The sequence below is a fragment of the Corythoichthys intestinalis genome, chromosome 16, assembly GCF_030265065.1.
Source record: "Corythoichthys intestinalis isolate RoL2023-P3 chromosome 16, ASM3026506v1, whole genome shotgun sequence".
NCBI classification, from domain to species: Eukaryota; Metazoa; Chordata; class Actinopteri; order Syngnathiformes; family Syngnathidae; genus Corythoichthys; species Corythoichthys intestinalis.
Window position 1 is genome coordinate 40,017,281 of NC_080410.1, and position 27,360 is coordinate 40,044,640.

At 37.7% G+C, this 27,360-nt stretch overlaps 2 protein-coding genes and 4 non-coding genes across 7 annotated transcripts in view; 2 read left to right on the plus strand and 4 right to left on the minus strand.

The window, feature by feature from the left end:
• Positions 1-27,360, plus strand: part of polr3k (polymerase (RNA) III (DNA directed) polypeptide K) — a 49,635-nt gene extending 22,275 nt beyond the window's left edge. The window contains exons 1-3 of one of the 2 annotated variants that reach the window (XM_057861502.1): positions 23,408-23,675; positions 23,755-23,842; positions 27,114-27,360. In XM_057861502.1, coding sequence (XP_057717485.1) covers positions 23,565-23,675; positions 23,755-23,842; positions 27,114-27,241 — 327 coding nt within the window. In that variant the 5' untranslated portion in view covers positions 23,408-23,564 and the 3' untranslated portion in view covers positions 27,242-27,360. Of the gene's footprint in view, positions 1-23,407; positions 23,676-23,754; positions 23,843-27,113 lie in introns of those variants that run through there. The other variant, XM_057861501.1, reaches the window with a different exon arrangement.
• Positions 15,799-15,870, plus strand: trnae-cuc (transfer RNA glutamic acid (anticodon CUC)). The gene has a single exon. It is a non-coding gene; the product is annotated as a tRNA-Glu (tRNA).
• rps11 (ribosomal protein S11) lies at positions 17,984-19,525 on the minus strand. The gene is made up of 5 exons (XM_057861500.1): positions 19,459-19,525; positions 18,978-19,118; positions 18,708-18,783; positions 18,368-18,497; positions 17,984-18,157 (listed from the first exon to the last, which is right to left on the minus strand). The coding sequence occupies exons 1-5, from the start codon at positions 19,471-19,473 to the stop codon at positions 18,034-18,036; spliced, it is 486 nt and encodes a 161-aa protein (XP_057717483.1). The 5' UTR covers positions 19,474-19,525; the 3' UTR covers positions 17,984-18,033.
• LOC130904988 (small nucleolar RNA SNORD35) lies at positions 18,229-18,308 on the minus strand. The gene has a single exon (XR_009060991.1). It is a non-coding gene; the product is annotated as a small nucleolar RNA SNORD35 (small nucleolar RNA).
• On the minus strand, positions 18,563-18,646 carry LOC130904987 (small nucleolar RNA SNORD35). The gene has a single exon (XR_009060990.1). It is a non-coding gene; the product is annotated as a small nucleolar RNA SNORD35 (small nucleolar RNA).
• On the minus strand, positions 18,857-18,942 carry LOC130904986 (small nucleolar RNA SNORD35). The gene has a single exon (XR_009060989.1). It is a non-coding gene; the product is annotated as a small nucleolar RNA SNORD35 (small nucleolar RNA).

Below are 27,360 nucleotides of genomic sequence, written 5' to 3' on the forward strand. Positions count from 1 at the left end.
TGTTTTAACTGAAATTACTCAAAATTGTAATTGTGGGATCTGCTCAATTATCACCTCCCAACCTTACACGCAAAAACAACTATAAGCCGCCTCCGAATCAAAGCGCGCAGAAAGCTCTCTGCTGGGGAAACACGATACATCATACGCAGGGGTGGATTACGACGAGGTTCCCATGATCCCGCCTCTCTCCGGGGAGAGCCTCCTAGTGGCTCCCCTCGGCCGTCATTATCACCGACGGGAGCCCACAATAGGTCAGGGAGATGAGATAACATTGTGAACGGCCTGAGCAGCAGGTGAGCGACTCAATGGACCCGATTAGGTATCCGGGTCCCAGGGTGTTGCGTTGCCTCGGGCCCTCGGGGGGCCTCGGCCCCACCATCTGCCGGGCTGAATTCACGCTCGCTGTGGCGACGCAAACTGTTGCTGTGTTGCTGCGGGGCGTCTCCTCGGGGTTTCTCCTGTTTCCTTTCAAAGTGTTACACTTTGTGGGGCCTTTGTCACACTTTCAAATATGAGCAGAAAGAAAACAAGAAAGGACCGAAGAAGTTCAACCTGTGTGAATTTGGGAGTTCAGACTTGCAAGTGATGGAATCTTCGTGGAAGAACCTTTGGTTGAATAATTGAGGTCAGGTCAGACCTCAAGAGGAAGGGTGAGGGTTAAAGGTGGGGTAATGCTTTGAGGAGGGATAAAGTTGCGGTTAAAGTTTGGGTTAGTGGAACTTACACCAATAGCAGCAGACTGATGTAACTGAAATGGACAAATCAGTCAGCAACTCACACCCACACAAAAACAGTTGAAAAAATCTGTGTAAAATATTAACAGCTGTGGTTTTTAAAATAAGGAAAACCATAAAAGGTTTACTGTCAAATTTACAACGTGTTACTGTAAAAGAAAAAAACAAAAACACAATTTTAACTGTTGTTTACATTAAACGACTGTAAATACTAGGGTTGTTCCGATCATGTTTTTTTGTTCCCGATCCGATCCCGATCGTTTTAGTTTGATTATCTGCCGATCCCGATATTTCCCGATCCGATTGCTTTTTTTTTTTTTGCTCCCGATTCCATTCCAATCATTCCCGATAATTTTTCCCGATCATATACATTTTGGCAATGCATTAAGAAAAAAATGAATAAAACTCGGACGAATATGTACATTCAACATACAGTACATAAGTACTGTATTTGTTTATTATGACAATAAATCCTCAAGATGGCATTTACATTATTAACATTCTTTCTGTGAGAGGGATCCACGGATAGAAAGACTTGTAATTCTTAAAGGATAAATGTGACTTTCTATATTGTGACTAAATATTGCCATCTAGTGTATTTGTTGAGCTTTCAGTAAATGATACTGCAGCCATTTAACTTCTGCCCAAATGCATGATGGGAAGTGCTACCATGACTGTGCGTAGGGGCACCAATTGATATGTCTTCTCTGCGTTGGGAAAGAACATAGGGTGTTAAGAAAATGATCAACTACTACCTTTCTTCCCCACATTGCCTCCCGCGTTATTATTAATTGTTGAGGGAGGTATTGTAAGGCTTTAGCCACATAGAAAATAGCTCCAAAGGCTGTCAAAATTCTGTCTACTCATTATACGCTGCCTTATAGCGCTACCTACAGATAAAACGGCGTCTTTATAGATTGAACGCGACAATGCGTGAGTGGATCGTGTAGCGCATGCGTTAATTATTTAACGTGATTAATTTAAAAAAATTAATTAATTTGATAGCCCTACTTTAAGCCAAAATTACTCTGGATGAGTGTAAGACATTTTGTCTATAACGTTAAATACAATTAGAAAACGATTTAAAAAAATATATATATATATATATATATATATATATTTATTAGGGCTGTCAAAATTATCGCTTTAACGGGCGGTAATTAATTTTTTTAATTAATCACGTTAAAATATTTGACGTAATTAACGCACAAATGCCCCGCTCAAACAGATTACAATGACAGCACAGTGAAATGTGTACTTGTGTTTTTCGGAGTTTTGGCTCCCTCTGCTGGCACTTGGGTGCGACTGATTTTATAGGCTTCAGCACCCATGAGCATTGTGTAAGTAATTATTGACATCAACAATAGCGGGCTACTAGTTTTTTTTTGATTGAAAATTTTACAAATTTTATTAAAACGAAAACATGAAGAGGGGTTTTAATATAAAATTTCTATAACTTGTACTAACAGTTATCTTTTAAGAACTACAAGTCTTTCTATCCATGGATCGCTTTAACAGAATGTTAATAATGGTAATGCCATCTTGTTGATTTATTGTAATTATAAAGAAATACAGTACTTATGTACCGTATGTTGAATGGATATATCCATCTTGTGTCTTATCTTTCCATTCCAACAATAATTTACAGAAAAATATGGCATATTTTATAGATGGTTTGAATTGTGATTAATTGCGATTAATTACGATTAATTAATTTTTAAGCTGTAATTAACGCGATTAAAAATTTTAATCGTTTGACACCCCTAATATATATACATATTTAAAAAAGGCATGTCCGATATTTTTTTGCTGGTTCCGATACTTTGAAAATGACAATAAATACAGTATTTCCCGAATATAAGACGGTGTTTTTTGCACTGAAATTACGCTGAAAAAGAGGGGGTCGTCTTATATATTATATTATACCCATTCACAACGCTAGATGGCGCCAGATATCATTGAAGCGATGTTCTGTCATGGCAGATCTCAGCTACGCCCCCCATTCATGACGCTAGATGGCACCAGATATCATTGAAGCGATGTTCTGTCATGACAGATCTCAGCTTCTCTCAAGTTTAACCAGTTTGCAATTTTTTATTGCAATGTTTGACCATATTCAGATTTGTTTCAAGACTACAATTACAGTTAGACTTCACTTTGATGGTTAATGCAGTTATTGCAATTTTGTTGTGTTATCACAATAGATTGGTTGATTTACATTTCAAAAACCAGAAGCCATTCATTTACGAATGTGATCGCACTTTATTTTACATAAATGTTCAGATATGAAGATATTAAGATTTGAATGAGGCAAAATATCATGCTTTTTCTCTCAAATATATTTTTATAATCGTTTGTTTCGGGTGTACTGTAATTATTTTCTGTATAAAAATTAATTTGGTGTTTCAAACTTCAGTCTTGAAAAAGAGGGTGTCGTCTTATAATCAGGGCCGTTTTATATTCAGGGCAATACGGTAGTACAAATGCATAACCGATCTGATAGTGATGTGTGACTGCGCTCCCGATTTGAACATGCACTGTCTGTGGAAGTCAGGTGTGCTGACTGCTGAGCTAATACCAGAGTTTATCTCTCAGTTTATCAGTCGCCTGTGTTTTTTTTTTATTTGTTAGGGAGTAAAGTTTTCCTAACCTTCTACACATACAGCTCTTGCTCCACCTACTCTGCAGTAGCTCGGTAGTGAGCACGTTTGACTGCCACGATAACGGTGTGAGTCAGAACTAGAGTTGCCAACCATCCGTTGAAAAACGTAATCGGCCCGTATTCAGAAACAAAAGTACACATCCTGTATTGAGCTTTGAAAGGACGCACTTTGTTGTCTTATTTGTAGAACGAACTAATACAGTGGTACTTCTACTTACAAAATGAATTAGTTCTGGAAGTAGTTTCGTAACTTGAAAATTCTTTAAGTAGAGACGTGTTCCTAATCCATTCCAAGCCCCCCAAAGTTCAAAAATATATCTTTTATAGGGCTGCATCTATCGATTATTTAAGTAATCTATTAATCTATCAATTACTCAGTTCGAATAATCGAGTAATCAGGTTTAGGAACATTTAACTCATTGACTCCCAGCCATTTTCACCGGTTCACCCCCCTTCGCTCCCGGCCGTTTTACTGGATTTTGACAGATTTTGCAAGGCCCACAGAAAAGTCTGTTCTATTGCTATATAAACATGGAACCCACCAAAAGAAAGATTACACTCTCTTCTTTCAGCAGAAAAAAGTTAGTTCATATCTTTTTCCATTCTTTAGAAATCAGCATTAGAAAATAGCTTAGTTTGAGCAATTTTCCAATTTCTGACGAAAAAACAGAGAAATTAAGCGTTTTGTAAAATCATTCATTTCAAACATAACTTTGACTTTAACACAGCTATTTTTTGCTTTGGTTACATCCCAAACATGTGAATAATGTTTTCCTTTTACAAAATCACATAAACAACAAGACAAATAGAGCTTTTGATAGCAAAGTAACAATTTATTTACACATAACTAACTGAGAGATGACGCTGTTGTGGTTGCGACAGCCGGAGTAAACTTTTCCCTCATCGCCGCCTGTCTCATAAAGATGGATTTTTTTTAGTCTTTCTTTTGTGGTGACCACTGCCTCGTGGCAGAGTTCGCCTGGGGAACTTGTGTTCCTGGGGGGGGACTGGTTTGGCCGTGCGCGTTTCCGTACGGGACACAGGTGGGTGCGGGGGACGCGAGCGGCCGAGTACGGTGGTGCGGGCTCTGCTCGGCGAGCAGCACGGACTCAACGGCATCGTCCGCTGCACTGGTGGTTCTGGTCGTTCTGCTCGGTCATCCAACGCCTGGCATCCCGGGCGTCCTCCCGGTTGTTCAGCTCGGTTGTCCGCCGCTTGGTATCCTGGACGTCCATTTGGTCGTCTTCCACCGGCGCCCTAGCCATGCAGGCCGGCCGTTCGTTCCATTGAATCGGGCTGCGGGTCTTACCAAATGCGCTACTGCCCTCTAGTGGCCATTTTTATTGCCTTAAAATGGATTTTCAGCGTTGTGCTTTGGAGCTAAGTTGAATCAGAACCCAGAGATGTCTCTTGTAAAAAATAAAAACGTAAAAGACGTATAAATATGTCTTTGGGACACTGAAAAATTTAAAAATAGAATGTATTTATACGTTTTTGGGAGCAAATGAGTTAATGGATTGCAGAATAAATTTTAGATGTATAGTAAGGGCTCGCTAAGATTGCACTAAATCAAAAATACCAGAGCTTAGCCTCAAACGGTATCAAAAAATAATAATAATAATAAATGAGGATCAAAGTAAAACTAAAGAACAATTGCCTATAAAATGCATATGTTTTTTTATTTTGATTTTTTTACAGATTTAAACAAATCGTTCAAACACATATTTGTTGAAATTCGCCCCCCCACCCCGGCCAAGGCGCACGGAAACAGCGACAGCTGAACAAAGTGCCGCTCTGCCGATGCTGCCTTCGCGCGCGCCAACCGGGAAGGCGGAACTTCGCGCGTTCATCTCTGATATTAACCCTTTGTACTGACTCCATATTCCAGAAGTGTGAAAAAGACTCGCCGAAAGCAGGTTGACAATTTATTCGTTGACAATGGTCAAAAACAAGGCAAAAACAGACGACGGAGGGACAATTCTGGATCCAAAACAAGGCTACATGTTTCCGAGCAGCAAAATCTGTCTTATCTCAGTGTCCAGTGTTTTTTAAGTCCGTGGGCCGGCCGAAGGTGTGTCCAGGCGTTGCTTTGGGATCATCCCTCTCTGGCCGGTTTCGGGCTGTTTAGGTTCGTGCGTGGATGGGATGTGGTTGCCACAGCGACCGACGCTGGTCTTGACGTCACAAGCGCCTGCTATCAACTTTGTTATCCGGGCTGGCACTACTTGTTTTAGGACAAAGCGCGCTGGTCTTTGTCCTTGAGGACTGATTGCCAGAGTTGGTGCGTCAATCTTGCTTGTGGTGCACACGTTTTGGGCTTCTGTGATAAGATGGCGTTGTGTATCTATTCTGTTTCTTTAAACTATGGTGTGCTATTTATTTTACATTAGGTGTGTTAAAGTAGTGCAGTCCTACGGTGAATATGACAATTGATACTATTCCCTGATTGATTATATTACGTGTGTTCGAGTAATGCAAACAGTTAGACGGTGCCTACGAGAAAAGGTACCATTTTCCTTTCATATTCTTAACAAAAAAAATTTACCTCTAAACTAAATTACGAAAGCATAAACAACCATATTAAGCCTAAACAAAAACTTTACCTTATGTTGGTCCTAACAGGGAGCAGCTGGATCCAGCCATGTTAGATGAGTTATGTCATATTACTTTTTGCCACTAGAGGGCAGTGTGTCCACCCAAACCAATAAAACTAAATGCTAACACTGTCAAAACAAACCATTGCAACGCCACTTTAATTAAACAAATCCTCAATGCATCAAAATTGGATTCGAAGCTTTTTTCTAATCGAATTACTCGAGTTAATCGATTAATCGTTGCGGCACTAATCTTTTAGAATGCATAGAAATGCATCATAACATGTAACAAATAGATGTTACAATTAGATTATTGCACAATAAAAATTAAATCAGAGTTGTGCATAATTAAAAAAAAAAGAATAGAGTAATGAATAAAAGTTAAAACACTTGTGTAAAGCTGTCGAAGCACAAGGGGCGAATGAAGAGGACGCTGGGATACACACATACAGTAGAGGTCCTTCTAAGCTGATTGGATGCCAGGAATGCTAGGCAATAGCCAATGGCAGAGCAGCTATATGTATGTTACGTTCAATAAACTTCGAGTACCAGCCATACTGTATTTTTGCCTTTAGTATCCTGAAATTTCTTTCGTAACAAGAGGCAATGATCATTCGCTGTCAGCCCACCTAGTATGAATGGATGGGACGGGATAAGACATTGGTGCATTGAGATATGATTTGCCATTCATAAATGCATTTCAGCTGTCCATTCTAGCCCAGCACCATCCATCATGAGGTTCTGAAAATACTTGTTAGTTATGCTTTCCAGACCAGCTTCATGTGGAAAATTGAGAGACTCCAGTGTGAGACCATCTATCAACGAGTGTCCACCCCTAGGGAGGCATCGCATGGCTTCCAGGTTTAGAACCTTAAGAACCCCAACACATGGCACCTAAAATGCAGACGGCAAGAGTATATATTGAAGTGTGTCCGTGCAGCAGTTTTGTATATTTAATTCACAGCATATCAAACTTGAACTGGAAATAATGCCAATCCTACCCGTTTGCCTGTCAGAGCACTTTTATGAGTCACAAATGTGATCTTATTGAGTAATAGAGACATCTGGGGAAGCGCTTTAAATCAGTTATGTTACCGATAAGCGTGACCGGCACCTTTTGACCATTAAAACATCGATCTTGACACGCTCATTTAGCAAACCTCACGTACGTATGTAAGTAAGTGTGTGTCTTTGCACTGGCCGACCTTTTTGTCGTCGGGCAGAAGAGGCAGATGACAAGTCCAGATGGGGAGTTTTGACCCCATGGTGACACTGTATTTAATGGATCAGCAATACCTTTATCATGTGTATCCTAGTAGAAAGACTCTTGGAATATAAATTGAAAAAAGACATAATGTCAAAAAAACAGTATTTCCAGGAAGTGCCATGGTCAGTGTTGGCAGCCATTTTATACAATGCAATACTATATTATACAATACTATACTTTTTCTTTTCAATTTCAATTTATTCACACACACATTCATATTTACTTTTATTTCTGGTTTTCCCTTCAGGTATCTATACTATACTATACTATACTATACTATACTATACTATACTATACTATACTATACTATACTATACTATACTATACTATACTATGACGACCTGCTGCTTGTTGTGAGGAGAATGGAGTTCTCTGCCAACATTTCACGCTCATTTTTCCACATTCATGCTTTTAGATCAAAGTAAAAAATTGACCGACAACAACTCGGATCTTTGATAACTCAAAGGTTGTCTCATTCATATCTTTACGCACCACTGTCTGGTCTTGTCTTTTGATTTTCGTATAAACAACAGGGGGGGAAATCATGGCATTTTTCCAATTGGGTCAAATCAGTGTATGTTTAGTCTGCTTTACAGTAAGTGAATTACCCCATGAAAGATAATAATGAGCATTTAAAAAATGGAAGGGGAAAAAATTCCACCGCTTTCATTCCATGGTTTTCGATCATTTTGGACAGCCGTTTGCCTCAAGCATTAACACATGAATGAGAAATGAAAATGTAATCACACGATTATCACAAGATCTTGAAAGCAGTGCACTGACGTCAAACACAACTGTTGCCTTTATGTGAAAGTTGGTCGCGGCTTGAGCAGCAGGGACTTTCTATCGTAGCCCCCATCTGTTGCGGGTGCCCCGACGGCAGGGATGACGAACAGGGTTGCGACCCCATTCGCCACCCCGATGACCCTGACCCCTGACCCCCTGCTGGCCTAACAGAAGGCCCGTGTTATGACAGCGGTCAGCATGAGCTCAGACCTTTGCATTGGGTGCGTGCTGGGTGACTGATTGATTGATTGATAGCATGTTGGCTACCTGGTGGAATGTCGCTCTGTTAAATGAGTGGCAGCCATTGACGGCGATAGATGTCCAATTAATTTGAAGTAAGTGACTATTCACTGCTGATTCTGGCGCTGTCTGCATTGCTCAGGAAATATAAGATAACAGGATTAGGCTACCGTACTTAAATAGATACAAAGTAAGGGGCATTTTTTATGATTATGTCTTTAAAGGGGAAAAAAAAAACATTCTCATGTCAGGAATACTTTGAAATATTAAAATAAAAAATTATTCATTTTTTTTCATGTTTATAATTACATAAGGCTTTCATGTACTTTTGTTTTTGCTTATAACTTAATTTTTTATTGTTTTATCTACAATTTTTCTAGGTGGGTGGATTAAAAAAAATTATTTAATCATATTTATATCAATATATTCTGTTTTCCCTATTTTGACATTTTGACCTTGAACAGGATAACCAATAAAAAAATTAAACGGCTTTTAAATAGTTGTTGTTTTAACATATATATTTTAATCATATTTCATGTAATTCTTCTTTCCTCTTCAAAAAAATTACAGTTCATTCCAGTATGTCCAATAAATACAATGTAAAAGAAAATACTACCACAAACTCATATCGCATTTCTGAGAAACACGTTCAAGAAAACATGCCGATAAGCTGCAGCTATGCAAACAAATAGAGCTTAAACAATGCCGGCTTGCATTTATTAAGACATTTTGAGGGGGGCAATCAGACCTTTACCCCCGAGCAAACACTCAGTGGGAGGATGTGTTCATGCGGCCTGCTGAGTTGTCTGTTATTTAGAGACCTCCCAACTACCCGAGCGCCAGGAAAACCCCCGAGTACAAGCGTCTGGAGCCAAAACATTACACTTAAGTCAATATTTTCATGGAAGAAGAGGAAACGGCCATTTTAAGTGCTCACATAGCTGACCCAAACCATTTTCTTGAAGCATCATTAGCCCTCACAGTATGCACCGTTATTCCCTAACTCAGTGTTTTTAAACCTCGTCTGAGTCACGAGATGTTTTTACATTGAAAAAATCTTGCTGCACATCACAAACTAAAAATGTTCCAAAATGTCTTTCTGTACAGTATATTTAATTATTATATACAGTGGGGCAAATAAATATTTAGTCAACCACTAATTGTTCAAGTTCTACAACTTGAAAATATTAGAGAGGCCTGTAATTGTCAACATGGGTAAACCTCAACCATGAGAGACAGAATGTGGGGAAAAAAAAAAAAAACAGAAAATCCCATTGCTTGATTTTTAAAGAATTTTTTGCAAATCATGGTGGAAAATAAGTATTTGGTCAATACCAAAAGTTCATCTCAATACTTTGTTATGTACCCTTTGTTGGCAATAACGGAGGTCAAACGTTTTCTGTAACTCTTCACAAGCTTTTCACACACTGTTGCTGGTATTTTGGCCCATTCCTCCATGCAGATCTCCTCTAGAGCAGTGATGTTTTGGGGCTGTTGTTGGGCAACACGGACTTTCAACTCCCTCCACAGATTTTCTATGGGGTTGAGATCTGGAGACTGGGTAGGCCACTCCAGGACCTTGAAATGCTTCTTACAAAGCCACTCCTTTGTTGCCCTGGCTGTGTGTTTGGGATCATTGTCATGCTGAAAGACCCAGCCACGTCTCATCTTCAATGCCCTTGCTGATGGAAGGAGATTTTCACTCAAAACATCTCGATATATGGCCCCATTCATTCTTTCCTTTACACAGATCAGTCGTCCTGGTCCCTTTGCAGAAAAACAGCCCCAAAGCATGATGTTTCCACCTCCATGCTTCACAGTGGGTATGGTGTTCTTCGGATGCAATTCATTATTCTTTCTCCTCCAATCACGAGAACCTGTGTTTCTACCAAAAAGTTCTATTTTGGTTTCATCTGACCATAATACATTCTCCCAGTCCTCTTCGGGATCATCCTAATGCTCTCTAGCGAACAGCAGACGGGCCTGGACGTGTACTTTCTTCAGCAGGGGGACACGTCTGGCAGTGCAGGATTTGAGTCCCTGGCGGCGCATTGTGTTACTGATAGTAGCCTTTGTTACTGTGGTCCCAGCTCTCTGTTGGTCATTCACTAGGTCCCCCCGTGTGGTTCTGGGATTTTTGCTCACCGTTCTTGTTATCATTTTGACGCCACGAGGTAGAGCTGGGCGGTAAACCGAAAATTTACCGTCACCGAAATTCTTCACGATGACCGACGTAATTTTGACCATGTCGGTAAATTCGGTAAATTAATAAAACAAGAAAATAGTCTTTTCATCCCGCTTTGACTCTGTGTTGTTCGCCTATGTTCATTCCCCTTTAAGAAAGCAGTGAATGTACTCACGTAGGGAGTCACGTGATCATCAGGAAGCCAATCAAACAGAAGCCCGGCAAGCTAACGCTAGCAGCTAATGCTACAAGCAAAACGTGATGGAGTGTGGCTTAAGGGAGGTTCGCCAAACTTTCACCCGACATTTAATAGACTCTTGGTGGCATCCAGACGGGCTTTCACCCGCTGTACTCCCTTGTTCTCACGATTTCCGGAGATGGTGCTTTCATTGCTTTCTACTGGTAGCCAGGCCACAGGCTAACGCTAGCGCCTAACGCTAGCGGCCGCTAGCGGCTAACGCTACAAATGAACGTGATGGAGTCGGATAGCGGCTCTAACCTTGTCAAAACGGCTGAACTTAATCAGTGGATTGTGCACGGACTGCACCTAGTAATTACTATGTCGCGTTATTTTGTATCTGACTGTGTGTGATTTCTCTGATAGCTTTTGTGATGGTAAAGCATTCAGCATTAAGCACAATCCAACGGTGAAACTTGTAATATGACCGAGAAATGGCCCCAGCTATTTTTCTGTATGTGCTTAATTCTGTGTCATTGTTGCTATCATAAAATCTTAAGTGTTTCATTTGCAGAAGATCAATATAGCTTTAATGTGTGTCTGTCTGTTTGGGGTTCATGTATGCCTGCATTTATTAAAAAATGCACTTGGGGGGGTGGGGGGGGGGGGCTGAAACCATAAAGTAAACACTTGTATTGAATAATTATGTCACAGCAGCCATTAACAATAAATTGTCTTTTTGAAGTGTACTGTTCAAGCTGCAAGTCATTTGTGTTACAATGACATGTTTGCACAGGCATATTGATTTTGACAATGTAGATTGTTCAAGCCATACACGCTGTTATAAATGCTCATACTTGAATTCTTATTGTTTACAATACATTTTCATAAACCTAATGTCTAGACTGCATGTACAATTGTTAAATATATCAAATTGAATGCTGGTAACTAAATCAACAAGAAACTGTTCATCTGTATTTCATGCATTGATTCAGATTTTCAAATTATACAACAGTCCGCTTGGGCGACTTTATCGTCATTTATCGTTATCGAGGTAAATCTGCTCCATTTATCGTGATACGTATTTAAGGCCATATCGCCCACCCCTACCACGAGGTGAGATCTTGCATGGAGCCCCAGATCGAGGGAGATTATCAGTGGTCTTGTATGTCTTCCATTTTCTAATAATTGCTCCCACGGTTGATTTCTTTACACTAAGTGTTTTACCTATTGCAGATTAAGTCTTCGCAGCCTGGTGCAGGTCTACAATTTTGTCTCTGGTGTCCTTCGATAGCTCTTTGGTCTTGGCCATAGTGGAGTTTGGAGTGTGACTGACTTAGCTTGTGGACAGGTGTCTTTTATACCAATAATGAGTTAAAAAAAAAAAAGGTGCCATTAATACAGGTAACGAGTGGAGCCTCGTTAGACCTCCTTAGACCTCGTTAGAAGAAGTTAGACCTCTTTGACAGCCAGAAATCTTGCTTGTTTGTAGGTGACCAAATACTTATTTTCCACTCTAATTTGGGTTTAAATTCTTTAAAAATCAAACAATGTGATTTTCTTGGGTTTTTTTCCACATTCTGTCTCTCATGGTTGAGGTTTACCCATGTTGACAATCACAGGCCTCTCTAATATTTTCAAGTAGGAGAACTTGCACAATTGGTGGTTGACTAAATACTTATTTGCCCCACTTTAATTCCTCAATATAAACACTTACTCAGTGTTATATTTGATGAAATGTGAAACATAATGGAGTAGGTTTCGTTTCAAAACTGAGCAGTTCTTGAACGCAACACGAGCAATGCCTCGGCGCTCGCCTGCACACGGCCCAGAACCTTCCACCTTCTCCTTCATTTCGACTAAAACTCCGCCTAATGACGTCCGCGTGCTGTTAACAAGGCTGAGTGTCCTTCAAAATACCGGACAGTATGGCGGTCAATGGCAACAAATGAGTTTAATTTTGGTCATTTGCCGTTGACTTTGGGGCATTTCTGGGTCACTTCCTGTTTATTTGAGGGCGTTTATGGGTCATTTCGTGATCTGTAAGCCAAAATCAACAGGAAGTGATGCGGGAATCTCCCAAAATGAATAGGCAGTGACTCAAACGCAACCGGAAGTGACCTGTAAATGCCTTAAAATGAACAGAAAGTGACTTGGAAACATAGGTGGAGTTTGACTTATGGGGCAGGGTGGGCACAACATGTTGATTACCCTGAAACGCAGTGTCAGCTATAAAATTAACTTACAAGAATATTTATAATAAGTTGACAATGAGCGTTTTTTGTTTCCCTTCATTCTTGAGGGGAATTCTAAATCGGGCTGCTTAGGCAATACTTTTTGCCAAGATAGTCATCCATTGAATATGGTGCGCCTGCCGGTGTCTTGCCAATGTAGTTACCCCTGACAAAAATACTATGCCCTGGGCGGAGCCATATGGAAGTAGATTTGTGTCTTTATTATTTAATCAAAATATATATTTCCAACCAAAAAGAAAGTTGCTTCAATCAAAAAAAAAAAAAAAATGTTTGAATGCAAAAATAAAATTGAAACTCTAAAAACTAAAAAAAAAAAAAAAAAAAAATGCACGTGATAGCTATTCTCCTTTGATGATTGATTTTTTTTTTTTTTTTTTTGATTGATTGAAGTCAAGTTTTTTTTTTTTTTTTTTTTTGATTGAAGCAACTTTTTTGATTGAAGTAATGTTGATTTGTGTTTGGGCCACATTTTGGCTAGGGCATTTGTCTTTTTTATTCAATCAAAAAAGACGTCGGCTCATAAAAAATATATTTTCAAAAAGAAAAATCACTTCAATCAAAGAAAAGAAGAATTTCAGTCATAGAAAAAGTTTTTGAATGCTAAAAAACATTTGAGATTGAAAAATTTGCATTTGAACACTTAATTTTTCATCCTTTTTGTTTTTGGGCCATATTATGGGTAGGACATTTATGTCTAAATCATTCAATCCCCCAAAAAGTTGCTTCAATCAAAAAATATTTTCAATCAAAGAAAAAATTCGTTTGAAAAATAAAATTGCCCTCCCCTTATATATATATATATATATATATATATATATATAATTTTTTTTTTATTATTATATGCAAAGCAAATGACCGTCTAAGGTGCTAGTCACATGATCTGTTTGAAAAACAATTTTGACCTATTATAAAAAAATTTTTTTTTGTTCGTTTCATTCATTTTTGTAGCAGTTTTATTGCTTTACAACTTTTATGTATATAGGAAAATCAATTACATGCAATGACACTTTTCAACCACCAGGGGGGCCTGCCCCCCCTTAAAATCCGTATAAGCTTGTAAATGCCACGAAAAACAGACGACTGGTTCCGAATACTCTGATTTCATTCGCTGCCACCCCTCCCACTTCAAATGAATTGGACATCTAAGGCCATCAGTGGAAGACAATGCCAGGCAATGAGTTAATTTCGAGGAATTTGCAATTTTGGTCACTTACATTTCCTTTGGGGCAATTACGAGTCACTGTTGGTTTTTGAGTCACTTCCTATTCATTTCTGGATCAGTGCCATAGACGACAATCGACGTCCAATCCTGTCGAAATGAATTTGGTGTCTAGCGCCGGAATTGAATTTGATGTCCAGCCATTGAGTTAACAAAGACACTAATCTAGTGGAGGATTTTGGTAACAACAACTTTTTGGGTCTTTTTTTTTTTTTTTTTTTAAATGATTTGTCCATTATTGGCAGGAGCATATCGATAACTTTTTGGGATACAAAGTATTGCAATATACCTGTATCACCATTTCAATATTTTGTCTCACCCCTAATTCGTATTTGGTTTGATTGTTTCTTTTTTATTATTATTATTAACTCATTGACTACCATTGAATAATATAGACCAATCAAATGATCAACCGCTTCAGCCCTCCCAGTCAAAATGGATTGGACTTCAGTTAAGTGTGTAATACAGGCCTAAGTCTTGTTATTCTTCTCCACATCCAGTAAATGTGTCACGGCTTCCCGCTCATGCAAATGACATGTGTTGCCTATTGAAGCATTTTTATGTGCTTATCTGCAGCTCAGACTCTTTTGAGGCACAGCACGCTTGTCAGTCAGCGCGCACAATGGGAAGGAGGTCACGTCACAGGCAGTGTGCCGTAAACATAACACAACGCACTCGTTCAAAAGAAAACAAAAGTGCACATGACGCATTAACAATGCTGACCTGCAACTTGGAAATTACATTAAAAGTTGAGTTATATGCTTAAAGCAATAATAATCGTTTAGTATGAATGACCTTCACGTGACAGATGCATGGTTGCACAAAGAATCTAAATATGCAAATAAGTATTTTTTTTTAGAACCCTGATAATGGAGAAGATAATGCTTAAACACAGAAACTACTGGATGTAATTCATGGGCTGCCAGCCAGGATGTCAGAAAGCTAGAGAAGTCTGCAGGCTTATCAGTTTTGGGCCATGAGGCAAATTAAAATGACGAATGAAAGTTGCTGATCAAGGCAATTTGGCCTATTTCCTGGAAATACTGTCCTTTTTTGACATTTTCTTACACTATTATACAGCTAAAAAAATAAAATTCTGTTTTTAAAAAATATCTTTTAATTCAAGTGTTTTACATGTACACAGTAGGAATACACTTAATTTAGTTTTAATTTACTAATTAACATTTATGTTTTATTTTATGTAATGAATTACTGACAGCATAAGTCTTATCGTATTTGCGTAAAATGGTAAAAATACTAATAAGAGGAGTGGGGGTTCATGTAACTAAATTGAGATGTTTCTATAGCCAGGTTCTAACTTTATTACCTTCTTACGGAATAAGAATTTAAGAAAAAGAATTTCGTTTTGCCTGCGTACTGATGTATTCCATATTCAAGCATCTGAAATGAAGACAAGTAAGCATATTTTAAACAAAAAAAAAGAGTTGAGTTCTAAACCAAGTCTTTGTTGCCCTCATGTGTCCATTATGAGAGTAGCATGCTCTGTAACATGTTGATGGTACAAGTATGCTCAACACTATGAAGTGGTTTTTAACAATCATAATAATAATGATGAAAAAATATATATATATATTATTATTATATTCTGACATCGACTGTCATCTGGCCACTTGTAGACAATGTTCTATATTCAAAAATGTGCCACCCACGTGTGACATCCCTGGTGGTCTAGTGGATAGGATTCGGCGCTCTCACCGCCGCGGCCCGGGTTCGATTCCCGGTCAGGGAACTACTTTTTAAATTTTTATTAACAGAATGGATATTGTAAAACACTAGCTAATTTGACACGGGTACTTTGGCGACTGCTTTGCCAACACGATCTCGTTATAATAACGTTATAATGACAGTAGAAAATTATATTTCGTTTAGCTTGACCCTGTTTAAGCACCCGTCTGCCACTTCAAGCTAAATTACTGACAGAAGCACTTTCACAAAAATTAACACATACGTTCAACCTCGCTGAAGCAGAGAATATACTTTGCTTCGTTTTAATCACCCTAAACCGGTTCATTTTTCAGCACAATCAGATGAACCCTGTGGAAACTTCACCACATGACTAACATTTACTGTACTACTTCAAGCCTACAAGACAGCAAAGTGGTGTCCCACAAATAATGTATGATTAAAGTCACCCTTATTTGCCATAAAAACTAGAAAATTTAGTTTTTCAACAATCTAGCCTTAACATTTCAATGTTGTATTTGCTGAAACACTACCCCAGTTTTAGAAGTTTGATGTCCAGAAATTGTCATTTTATACGTTCCATAAAAACACAAATGCTAGTACTGCTTAAACAAAAAGGCATCATTATAAGTTTTCCTTGTCACATGGTCTTACATTGGATGGACATGGATTGGCTGTCCCAAACGACTAATTTTCTCCCGATTAGTCAGCCGACTATTTTTACGATTAGTCGACTAATCTTATAATTTTTTTGAATTTTTTTTTTTTTTTTTTACTAATTTAGCAATGAAAATTTTTTATGCTTGTCAATTCACAACAACATTTTGGAACACTTAAATTCTTGATTAAAGTACAAATAAACAAATAAATAACAATTATAAATCACAAATAAACAATGAGTTCAAATGCTGATAGAATTAACTTGTGCAAAAGAATGGAATGTAAACAGATTCAGAACACTGACTTCACCTTTCCAAAATGATTCAAAACAATTCTTAAAAAAATACCTAGCATTAATATTATAGTATACTGTAGTACTATATATAATAGTATTATAATTATTCATTGCCAATCAGAATTTTCATAAAGGGTGTCATTTTAAAGGTATTCTTAGTGTAGAATCTGAAGTATGTGAGATTAACGCCAGAAATCGTTATTTACGTATATGACGAACATTACATGCTTTTATTTTGAAATGTTCACCGGAAGTAAGTTCGCTAAGCCGCTAATTTAAGCTTTACACTCCGCAAAAAAGCACTTTTTGTCATTGCATGTGTTGTCAGGAATAGATTTTTTTTTCCTTTTGCAAATGCTGTTAACCAGCGATTTTTCATGTTTGAAGTGTCACCTTTTAACTGCAAGTTTTGGAGAAGGCTGCCTGTTTTATAGCCGGCTAAAGTAGGTCGTCTTTTTCCCCATTCACCTCAAAGTTGCAATGCTAACATAAATAGTGTTTAATATAGATGTGTTTTCCTATTTTGTATGTCTGAACTTTAATTCTACAGCGTATTGATGAGAGAAAACCATCAGCACGCATGCAGAAATGTACGCACGAACACGCGCGCGCGCGCATCTATACAACACAACCATGAAAATGACCGCCCTCATTTTTATTTACCACGCGATAAATGGACTTATTGCATATCGCGACAGGCTTAGCAACTTCAATAAAACATGTCATTAGTTAGTTAGACGGACTTACAATGTCCTGTCGTTATCATTCACGGCCGACGTGCAGCCAAGCTTGGCATTGAAGAGACAGGACACAACAGTGTACCCTCCTTTTGTTTCTTTAAAAATAAGTCAATGTTTTGGACTCGGGTGCGCTTTTTTGGCTTTGTGCTGCTTTCCCCGCTTGCATACCAAGCGTGCGACATTCTGAACTTTCCACGCATATATTTTTTTAACCCTTCATTAGCCGTCGACGGGATGTTGTGCTCGTCGACGGATTTACGTCATCGATGACGTCGACCATGTCGACTAGTCGGGACAGCTCTAGATGGGACCAAGACAAAATCGGCAGCACTATCTGGCAAAGAATCAGATTTCAATGCCACTGACAGAACAACAGTAATCCATTCCATTTCAACTGAACTGGACATCGATCGCCGTCAAAAGCAGTCAAAGAGTTAAAGGAATCACACAATACAATAGTAAAATTGAATTCAAACAAGAATTTATTTCAAAGTGACATTTTCTCCTGCTGCTCTTAAAACTTTTGGAACTGCTTCTTCGCTCCAGCTGCTTTTGTCACCTTGAGAACATTGAACCTCACCGTCTTGCTGAGCGGTCGGCACTCACCGACCGTAACGATGTCTCCGATTGAGACGTCCCTGTCGAAGTGGGACGACAACACAATTAGGTTGTTCCCCCCAAAATAATTATTTTATCGTGACGAACAATCAAGGCTGCATCAGTATTGCCGTAAGGCAATGTCGTCAGAGTTCAACTTGGAAGACCATCGTGAGAAAAGCATCACATGCAGAATTTGAGGTAGAAATAGCACTAACAGAAATTTTTTCATCTATAAAGATGGGATGTACCTGAAGCATGGGGACAGATGCACAGACAAGTTCTTGTGTCTCTTCTCAAAGCGGTTGTACTTGCGGATGTAATGCAAGTAGTCGCGCCTGATGACGATGGTCCTTTGCATCTTCATTTTGGTCACCACACCTGCTCGACATACAAAATGTTTTAGACGAGCGGCTCGGAAAGTGCAGGAAACCCGCACGCTAACAAGCACTACATCAGCTTTGCCGTTTGGCGTTGTCGTCAGAACCCGGAGGGCTTGGAAGACCATCGTGAGATAAACATCATTTGAAGAGCATTGACATGCAAGCATGCTACATTTGAAGTACTTGTGATTGTTTGTATTCAACCTACCCGACAGGATACGGCCTCGGATGGAGACGTTTCCAGTGAAGGGGCATTTCTTGTCGATATAAGTGCCGTCAATAGCCTGAGTGGCAAAAAAAAAAAATAATAAAATTAATGACTTTGTCGATAAAATATAACATTTCAGTAAGTTTTTTTTAGCTGCATCAGCTTTGCCAAAGTGGCATTGTCGTCAGAACCTTGCAGGTTTGGAAGACCATCGTGAGAAAAAACATCACTTGCAACTTCAATAAAGGCACATAAGACTAGATTTAGTACCTCTCTTGGGGTTTTGAAGCCCAGCCCGACACTTTTATGGTAACGGGGGAGCTTTTCTTTGCTCTCCTTGCCGCCTTCAGCGACCAGAACACGCTTCTTATTCTGGAAGATGGTGGGCTGCTTCTGATAAGCCCTCTCGGTCTGTAAAACAAAGAATTACACGTTAGAGCACTACTACACTGCACACTGGTCCATGCGATAGCAGATTATAGCTATGAAAGTACTTAAAACAAGCTAAAGAAACGTGAAGGCAACGGTAGGCTAAGCTAAATGCGTTAGCATTCCGGCTACGTTATCGTCACACGAGGGTGCGCGGAACTACTACAAATTTCTCTTAGTCATCACGCATTAATCTTCTAATAACACCTCGAGTGCTTTTTAACAACCCGAAAAAAACCGCAGATGGCATAAAATCGACGTTGTGTGTTTGTTAAAGGCTAAACATGTCGTTAAGAACACCCGGGCCTTTTTCTTAACATACTTGTGCGTCCGCCATCTTGGCCAGCCGAGTTGTAAAGAGGCCGGAACATGCGCACAACGAACGGAAGTTAGATATGAACCGGATATGATGTAATACTTTACGTCTCCAGTAAAATAAAAAACAAATGTTGTACTTTTTTTTTTTTCATGTCTTATGATGTAAATATGTTGAGATGGTTATATTCTATGTGAACTAGTTGTTTTGTATTATTTGTTATTTGTATGTTTTGTATTGTTCAATGATAATTTTTTTTTTTTAAGTTGTGAAAGCTGGTCCTTTAGGTATACTTGAGTTAATGAAATACCATCTTTAAAAACAAAAACAAAAAAAGATTTAAAATGCAATCCCTCACTACTGGAAGAATTGTTATCCTGGATTTAAAAATTACACAAACAAGCATATTAGAAGTACTCCTCTTGGTTATCTTGTTACATTAAATGCCTCCCAAAATGTCCCCCGCGTCAATCTTAGACAGTTTAGCCTCTTGGATTATGCCACTTTAACAGAAATTGTGTCAAAATTAAAGTCCACAACATGCTGCCTTGACATCCTTCCTTCAAACTTTTTAATCAGATTATAAATACTTCTCTCCAAACAGGTGAGTTTCCACATACTTTTAATACTGCAGTAATAAAAACCTCTTTAAAAAAAAAAAACTAATCTGAATGCCTCAACCATTAGTAATTATAGGCCTATATCAAATATTCCTGGGGAAAATTATCGAATGGGTTGTGTTCGAACAGATCCAGGTTTTAATGATCCAAATAATCTTTTTAACTAATTTCAGTCTGGATTTCGGCCACAACACAGCACTGAAACCGTGCTTATCAAAGTCTTAAATTATATTTGTCGGAATACCGATGCAGGCAAATCATCTGTTCTGCTACTATTGGATGTTAGCGCCACGTTCGACACTGTTGATCTCAACATACCACTCAGCAGATTGGAACACTGGGTAGGGCTTACTGACACTATTCTTCAGTGGTTTACTTCTTATTTACATGTAGGGATTTCATTGTGTCAATCGGTAACCATCAGTCAGAACGAACCAAATTCACGTGTGGAGTCCCTCAAGGGTCAATTCTTGGACCACTCTTATTTAACTCTCAGACCCCCAATTTAGCCAACTTTCAGAATTGTCCGATATGCATGTGTGATAGATCATTGGAAAGCTTAAAATCTCAATTTTCTGGGGGGAAAAAATTGAACAGGAGGGCTTTTTTTTTTTTTTTTTTTTTGTTAATTTAAAAAGCGAAACCCTACCTGGAGGTGAGAGTACGCGAGAACAGAATTACAGACGCCATGACTTTCACGAGATATTAACGAGTACTTACTTTGTTTCGATCCAAAAACTCCACGTAGCATGTTTCACCGAGTGTCAAGACACAGCTGTGAATGGCCGCAGCTGGATTTTTGGGGGATTTTATGGGTGAAACATGGTAATATAACAAGGGTCACGATGCAGAAATCGCAGACAACAAGCATATATTTACCCTTTTAAACGTTATTTTTCAACTTTTCAACTTTTTTTGTTTGGATCAATTATTTATCATCTAACATATCAGCGAAAATGCGACAGTAACAAAAAAAAAAATACAATTAAGCGATAGTTATGAGCTAGATATATATGACTTTTTTACAGACGCCATTTTTTTCATTGTTACATAATTTGTTTAAAAGTTTAAAATATGTGAGTGAATAATTTTTCAAAGTGTTTTTTTTTTAAACATGAGACATCAATGAATGGTTCTAAGCTAAAAACGACAGACATTTTGAATATAATTAATTACCTCTGTTTTATGGCTGGGTTGAAACAAAAGCGGTGGTGCGACGTCTGCAAACGGGGGTTTTCAGTGTAAAACGGACAAATTAAAAATAGTTTGGGGGCTTCATGTGCCATGAATCTGCTATGGCAGCATGTAGACATATTGTTCTATCAAACACAACAGTTGTTTTATCTTAAAATACAGCAGTTTCTTTTAAAGAGGGGTGCAAGAGCAGAAACTGCCTTTTCAGTCTTCTCTGTGTTTTCCGCCATACATACCGTAATTTTCGCACTATAAGGCGCACCTGACAATAAGCCGCCCCCCACCAAATTTGACACGAAAACGGCATTTGTTCATAGATAAGTCGCTCTGGACTATAAGCCGCAGCTGTCCTCACTGTATTATAAGCGTCTGTCATAAAACCAAATTACCCACCATGAAGCTTTGAACCAATTGGCTACAAAACATCATCGTTTCAAGAAGCTTCATTTGGCCATACCTGCTCCCTTGGGGGAGACAACCTCTGCTGCCACCTGCTGTCAATACTGTTGTTATCCAACAGGCCTCCTAGCATGCATTGCGGCGCTACAGATGTATATATCAATCAAAACTCATATTCTCTGCTAATTATTTCTTCAGTTACTGTTCCAGTTGTTTCATTAATTGCTAGTTATGGTATTTGGTAGCACTTTATTTGAAAGTGGTGCCAAAAGACTGTCATTAGACAATTATGACATGACACTGTCATGAGCATTAATCAATGCTTATGACAGATGTCATTCAGTGTTATCCGGCAAATTATCTCACTTTTGAATGACTGTGAAAGATGCGAGCTGGACATAAATGGAGTTAGTGACATAATTTGCGAGATGACACTAAATGACATCTGTCATAAGCAATCAGTAATGACCATGACAGTGTCATGTCATAATTCTGACGGTTTTATGACAGACTTATGACGTTGGTGTCAAATAAATTGTTACCTATTAACCCAAATAAATAAACAAATAAGCCGCACTGGACTATAAGCCGCAGGATTCAAAATGAAGGAAAAAAGTAGCGGCTTATAGTCTGAAAATTATGGTATATATAAATTTATTTATTTAAAAAAAAAAATAATATATATATATATATATATATATATATATATATATATATATATATATATATATATATATATATATATATATATATACATACATACATACATACATACATATTAGGGCTGTCAAAATTATCGCGTTAACGGGCGTTAATTAATTTTTTAAATTAATCACGTTAAAATATTTGACGCAATTAACGCACAAATACCCTGCTCAAAAAGAAATCACAATGACAGCACAGTGAAACGTGTACTTGTGTTTTTCGGAGTTTTGGCTCCCTCTGCTGGCGCTTGGGTGCGACTGATTTTATAGACTTCAGCAACAATGAGCATTGTGTAAGTAATTATTGACATCAACAATGGCGGGCTTCTAGCTTATTTTTTGATTGTAAATTTTACAAATTTTATTAAAACGAAAACATGAAGAGGGGTTTTAATATAAAATTTCTATAACTTGTACTTACAGTTATCTTTTAAGAACTACAAGTCTTTCTATCCATGGATCGCTTTAACAGAATGTTACTGCCATCTTGTTGATTTATTGTTATAATAAACAAATACAGTACTTATGTACCGTATGTTGACTGGATATATCCATCTTGTGTCTTATCTTTCCATTCCAACAATAATTTACAGAAAAATATGGCATATTTTATAGATGGTTTGAATTGCGATTAATTGCGATTAATTACGATTAATTCATTTTTAAGCTGTAATTAAATCGATTAAAAATTATGATCGTTTGACACCCCTAATATATATATATATATATATATATATATATATATATATATATATATATATATATATATATATATATATATATTTAGTTTAAACATTAAACATCGCAAATAATTTATATATTATTTGCGATGTGTTTTTGTATTTGTATTTTTTACTGCGTTATTTACAGATCAATTACTGCAAATGTAATTATTATTTGACGTAATATGTAATATGTAAATATATTTTTAATATAATAATTGTGAATCTTTTTTAAATATATGTTCCTGAGAACAGTATTTTTTTTCTTGAGTCGTCAATTTTAGGAACATCGGTTTTAAAGCGTTTTAAACTCTTGTTTCTGCCCGGGTTCTAAAAACGGTAACACCACCTTCATGTTTTGATTTTGGCAACGCTCGCATGCCTACTTGTTTTGTGGAGTGGAATTACACTTATATCGCGTTTATATCTTTGGCACTTTATTAAGTTGTTGCTGTTCGTAAGTCGTCGCTAACATGCTTCTTTTCTGTCCGACTTGTGGGAATGTTTTAATTGTCGAAGAAGGCCAGAAGTGCCTGAGATTTGCGTGTAACACTTGTCCTTATATTCACAACGTCACCAGGAAGGTAAGTCGAATACGAGTAGTATACACGACGTCACGCTATGATAATTTAAATGAATTCTGATACGATTTGCTATCTGTAGGTAAACTACAGAAAATATCCCAAATTGAAGGAAGTGGATGATGTTTTGGGTGGAGCTGCTGCTTGGGAAAATGTGGACTCCACTGCAGGTGAGTTGACTGTAAAAAAAAAAAGCAAGCAATGGTCATACTACACTTTGTGCTAACTGCTAAAGTTGTGACAATATATCAATAAGGTGATATATTGCGATACTTTGAAGGCCAAAAAGTTATCAATATTCTCTCTTCCATTGGAAGACAGTGATCCCTCGTTTTTCGCTGTTTATGGGGACCTTTCCCCCGCAAAAATTGAAAATCCGCGAAATAGAGGGGGGCTTATTTACATAAGAACTTTGGGGGGGGTGTATTCAATGTATTTATTCAGATTTAACAGCATTGGTAAAAGATACATACAAGACATGTTTCCCCCCTCAGAGTCGTATGTGTATTAGGGCTGCAGGTATCGAATATTTTAGTAATCGATTAATTGATGGACTAGTTAGTTCGAATAATCGAGTAATCGGATAAGGATCATGAAAAATTAAATTACCTGAGCTGACCATCAAAAGGTATCAAAAAAAAAAAAAAAGAGGATCTATGTACAACAAAAGAACAATTGGCTAACTTACATAATAAATGTCCGCTAGGTTAAGTGCAATAAAAGGCTTTTTTTTTTTTTTAACAATGCTCTTAACAAATGGTTCAGACACATATTCCCACAAAAAATGGCTAAATATACCTATAAATTATGAATGCATTAAAAAAACATGAGCTCAAACAAAAACTTAGCTTGCGTTGGTCTTAACAAGGAGCAGGTGGATTCAGCCCTTTGAAAAGAGGCAGACCAGAGGGCAGTGTATCCACCCTAATCAATAAAACTAAATGCAAACACTTTCAAAATAGAGTATTACAACGCCACTTTAATTAAACGAATACTTGAAACAACAAAATTTAATTCAAATATTTTTTTCTAATCGAATACTTGAGTTAATTGATAAATCGTTGCAGCCCTAATGTGTATATTTCAATAATTGGTTTTTAAGCACTGCAAATGAAATAAATATGATCTAGGATATATGTATACAAAAAATGATTTGTACATGTATATGTCTTAACATTTTTAGATAAAATATTGTATTTTTTTATTTTAAAAATCCACAATGGACTGAGGGCGCAAAGTAGCGAGGGATTACTGTAGTGTCTACTAGTGCTGCAACGATTAATTGATTAACTCGAGTAATTGGTTAGAAAAAAAAGATTTGAATTCAATTTTGCTGCTTCGAGTATTCGTTTAATTAAAGTGGCATTGTAATGATTTACTTTGAGAATGTTTGCATTTAGTTTTATTGATTTGGGTGGACACACTTCCCTGTGGTCTGCCTCATTTCACAAGGGTGAATCCATCTGCTCCCTGTTAAGACCAACATAAGCTAAGTTTTTGTTTGAGCTAATGTTTTTTAATGCATACGTAATTTAGTTTATAGTTATATTTAGCCGTTTTTGGTGGGAATATGTGTCCGAAACTAGGGTTGTTCCGATCATGTTTTTTTTTGCTCCTGATCCGATCCCGATCGTTTTAGTTTGAGTATCTGCCGATCCCGATATTTCCCGATCCGATTGCTTTTTTTTTTTGCTCCCGATTCAATTCCAATCATTCCCGATAATTTTCCCGATCATATACATTTTGGCAATGCATTAAGAAAAAAAATGAATAAAACTCGGACGAATATATACATTCAACATACAGTACATAAGTACTGTATTTGTTTATTATGACAATAAATCCTCAAGATGGCATTTACATTATTAACATTCTTTCTGTGAGAGGGATCCACAGATAGAAAGACTTGTAATTCTTAAATGATAATGTGACTTTGTATATTGTGACTAAATATTGCCATCTAGTGGATTTTTATGAGCTTTCAGTAAATGATACTGCAGCCATTTAACTTCTGCCCAAATTCATTATGGGAAGTGCAACCATGACTTTGCGTAATGGTACCAATTGATATATCTTCTCAGCATTGGGAAATAAAATGGGTGTTAAGAAAAAGATCAACTACTACCTTTCTTCCCCACATTGCTTCCCACGATATTTCTAATCGTCGAGAGAGGGATTGTAAGGCTGTAGCCAATTAAAGGTTTCAAAGGCTGCCAAAATTCTCTTTACTCATTTTACGTTGCCTTTTAGCTCTATGTATACGTAATACTGTGCCATTATAGATTGAACGCGACAATGCGTGAGTGGGCAGTGCAGCGCATGCAATAATTACGTTAAATATTGTAATGTTGTTACTGCCGTAGATGCGATAAATTTGACAGCCCTACTTTAAGCCAATAGTAGACTCTGGATGAGTGTAAGACACTTTGTCTGTAACGTTAAATACAATTAGAAAACGATTTAATTTAAAAAATACATATAAATATATATTAAAAAAGGCATGTCCGATATTTTTTTGCCGATTCCGATACCTTGAAAATGACGTGATCGGACCCGATCGATCGGGATGCCGCATTTTTATCCGAAACCATTTGTTAAGAGCATTGTTTAAAAAAAAAAAGAATAAATTGCATTAAGCTAGCGACTTTTTCTATGTAAGTTAGCCAATTGTTCTTTTGTTGTACATTGCTGCTCATTTATTTTTTTATACTGTCTGAGGCTGAGCTTAGGTATTTTAATTTTTCATGTTGCTTGTCTGATTACTCGATTATTCAAACTAACTACATCATCGATTAATCGACTTCTAAAATAATCGATTGCTGCAGCCCTAGTGTCTAAGTAAGCTCACTTACTGCGATTGACAGCGCTAGACTTCTAATTCATTTTGACTGGATTGGACGTCACGTACCGTCAATGGCACTGAAACCAGAGCATTCACAGCATATCTTGTGGGCATCCACAGGTCACTCCCTGTCCATTTTCAGGCATTTACATGTTACGTTCTCTTAATTTTGAGTCTCTTTCTATTCATTTGGGGACGTTCTTGAGTTATTTCCTTTTCAGTAACCTTAGAATCAACAGAAAGCGACCAGTAAATTCCCCAAAAGTAAAAAGGAGCGACCAAAAATCAACAGGAATTGATGTGAAATGCCCCAAAATGAACTCATTGCCTGGAATTGGCTGCTACTGACGACCATAGACGTCCTGTCCGTTTGAAGTGGGAGGGATGGCAGCGAATGAACGAACGTTCATTCGCTGCCATCCCTCCCACTTCAAACGGATTGGACGTCTACTAGATAAACTCATTCCAATTCAAAAATAGCTTGTTTTTCTGTTTATTATTCTGTAGAATGTCCTAGAACTATTTCCCTACCAGTGTATTGATAATTGTTCTATCGCCATATTGTGAACCTTAAACGACATATTCTTCCTTTTGTGCAGAAACCTGTCCAAAGTGTGAGCACCCTCGGGCGTATTTTATGCAGATTCAGACCAGATCTGCTGATGAACCCATGACCACTTTCTACAAATGCTGCAATGCCCAATGTGGACACAGATGGAGAGATTAACTAATTTTATTCCCACAACAGTGCTTTATTTAACACAAGACATCAAAATCATCATTAGTTTTGTCTAAAAATCCGCTCGGTACTTGTAACCAAATGTAAATAAAATACTCCAAACGACA

Coding starts and splice junctions, on each gene's coding strand:
- rps11 (XM_057861500.1), bottom strand. Junction 18,784..18,977: donor GCTTCAAAACCCCAAGAGAG/GTACTAAATCTA, acceptor TTTGCCACTCAG/GCTATTGACGGCACTTATAT. Junction 18,498..18,707: donor CCGAGGCCGTATCCTGTCGG/GTAGGTTGAATA, acceptor TATGTCGAGCAG/GTGTGGTGACCAAAATGAAG.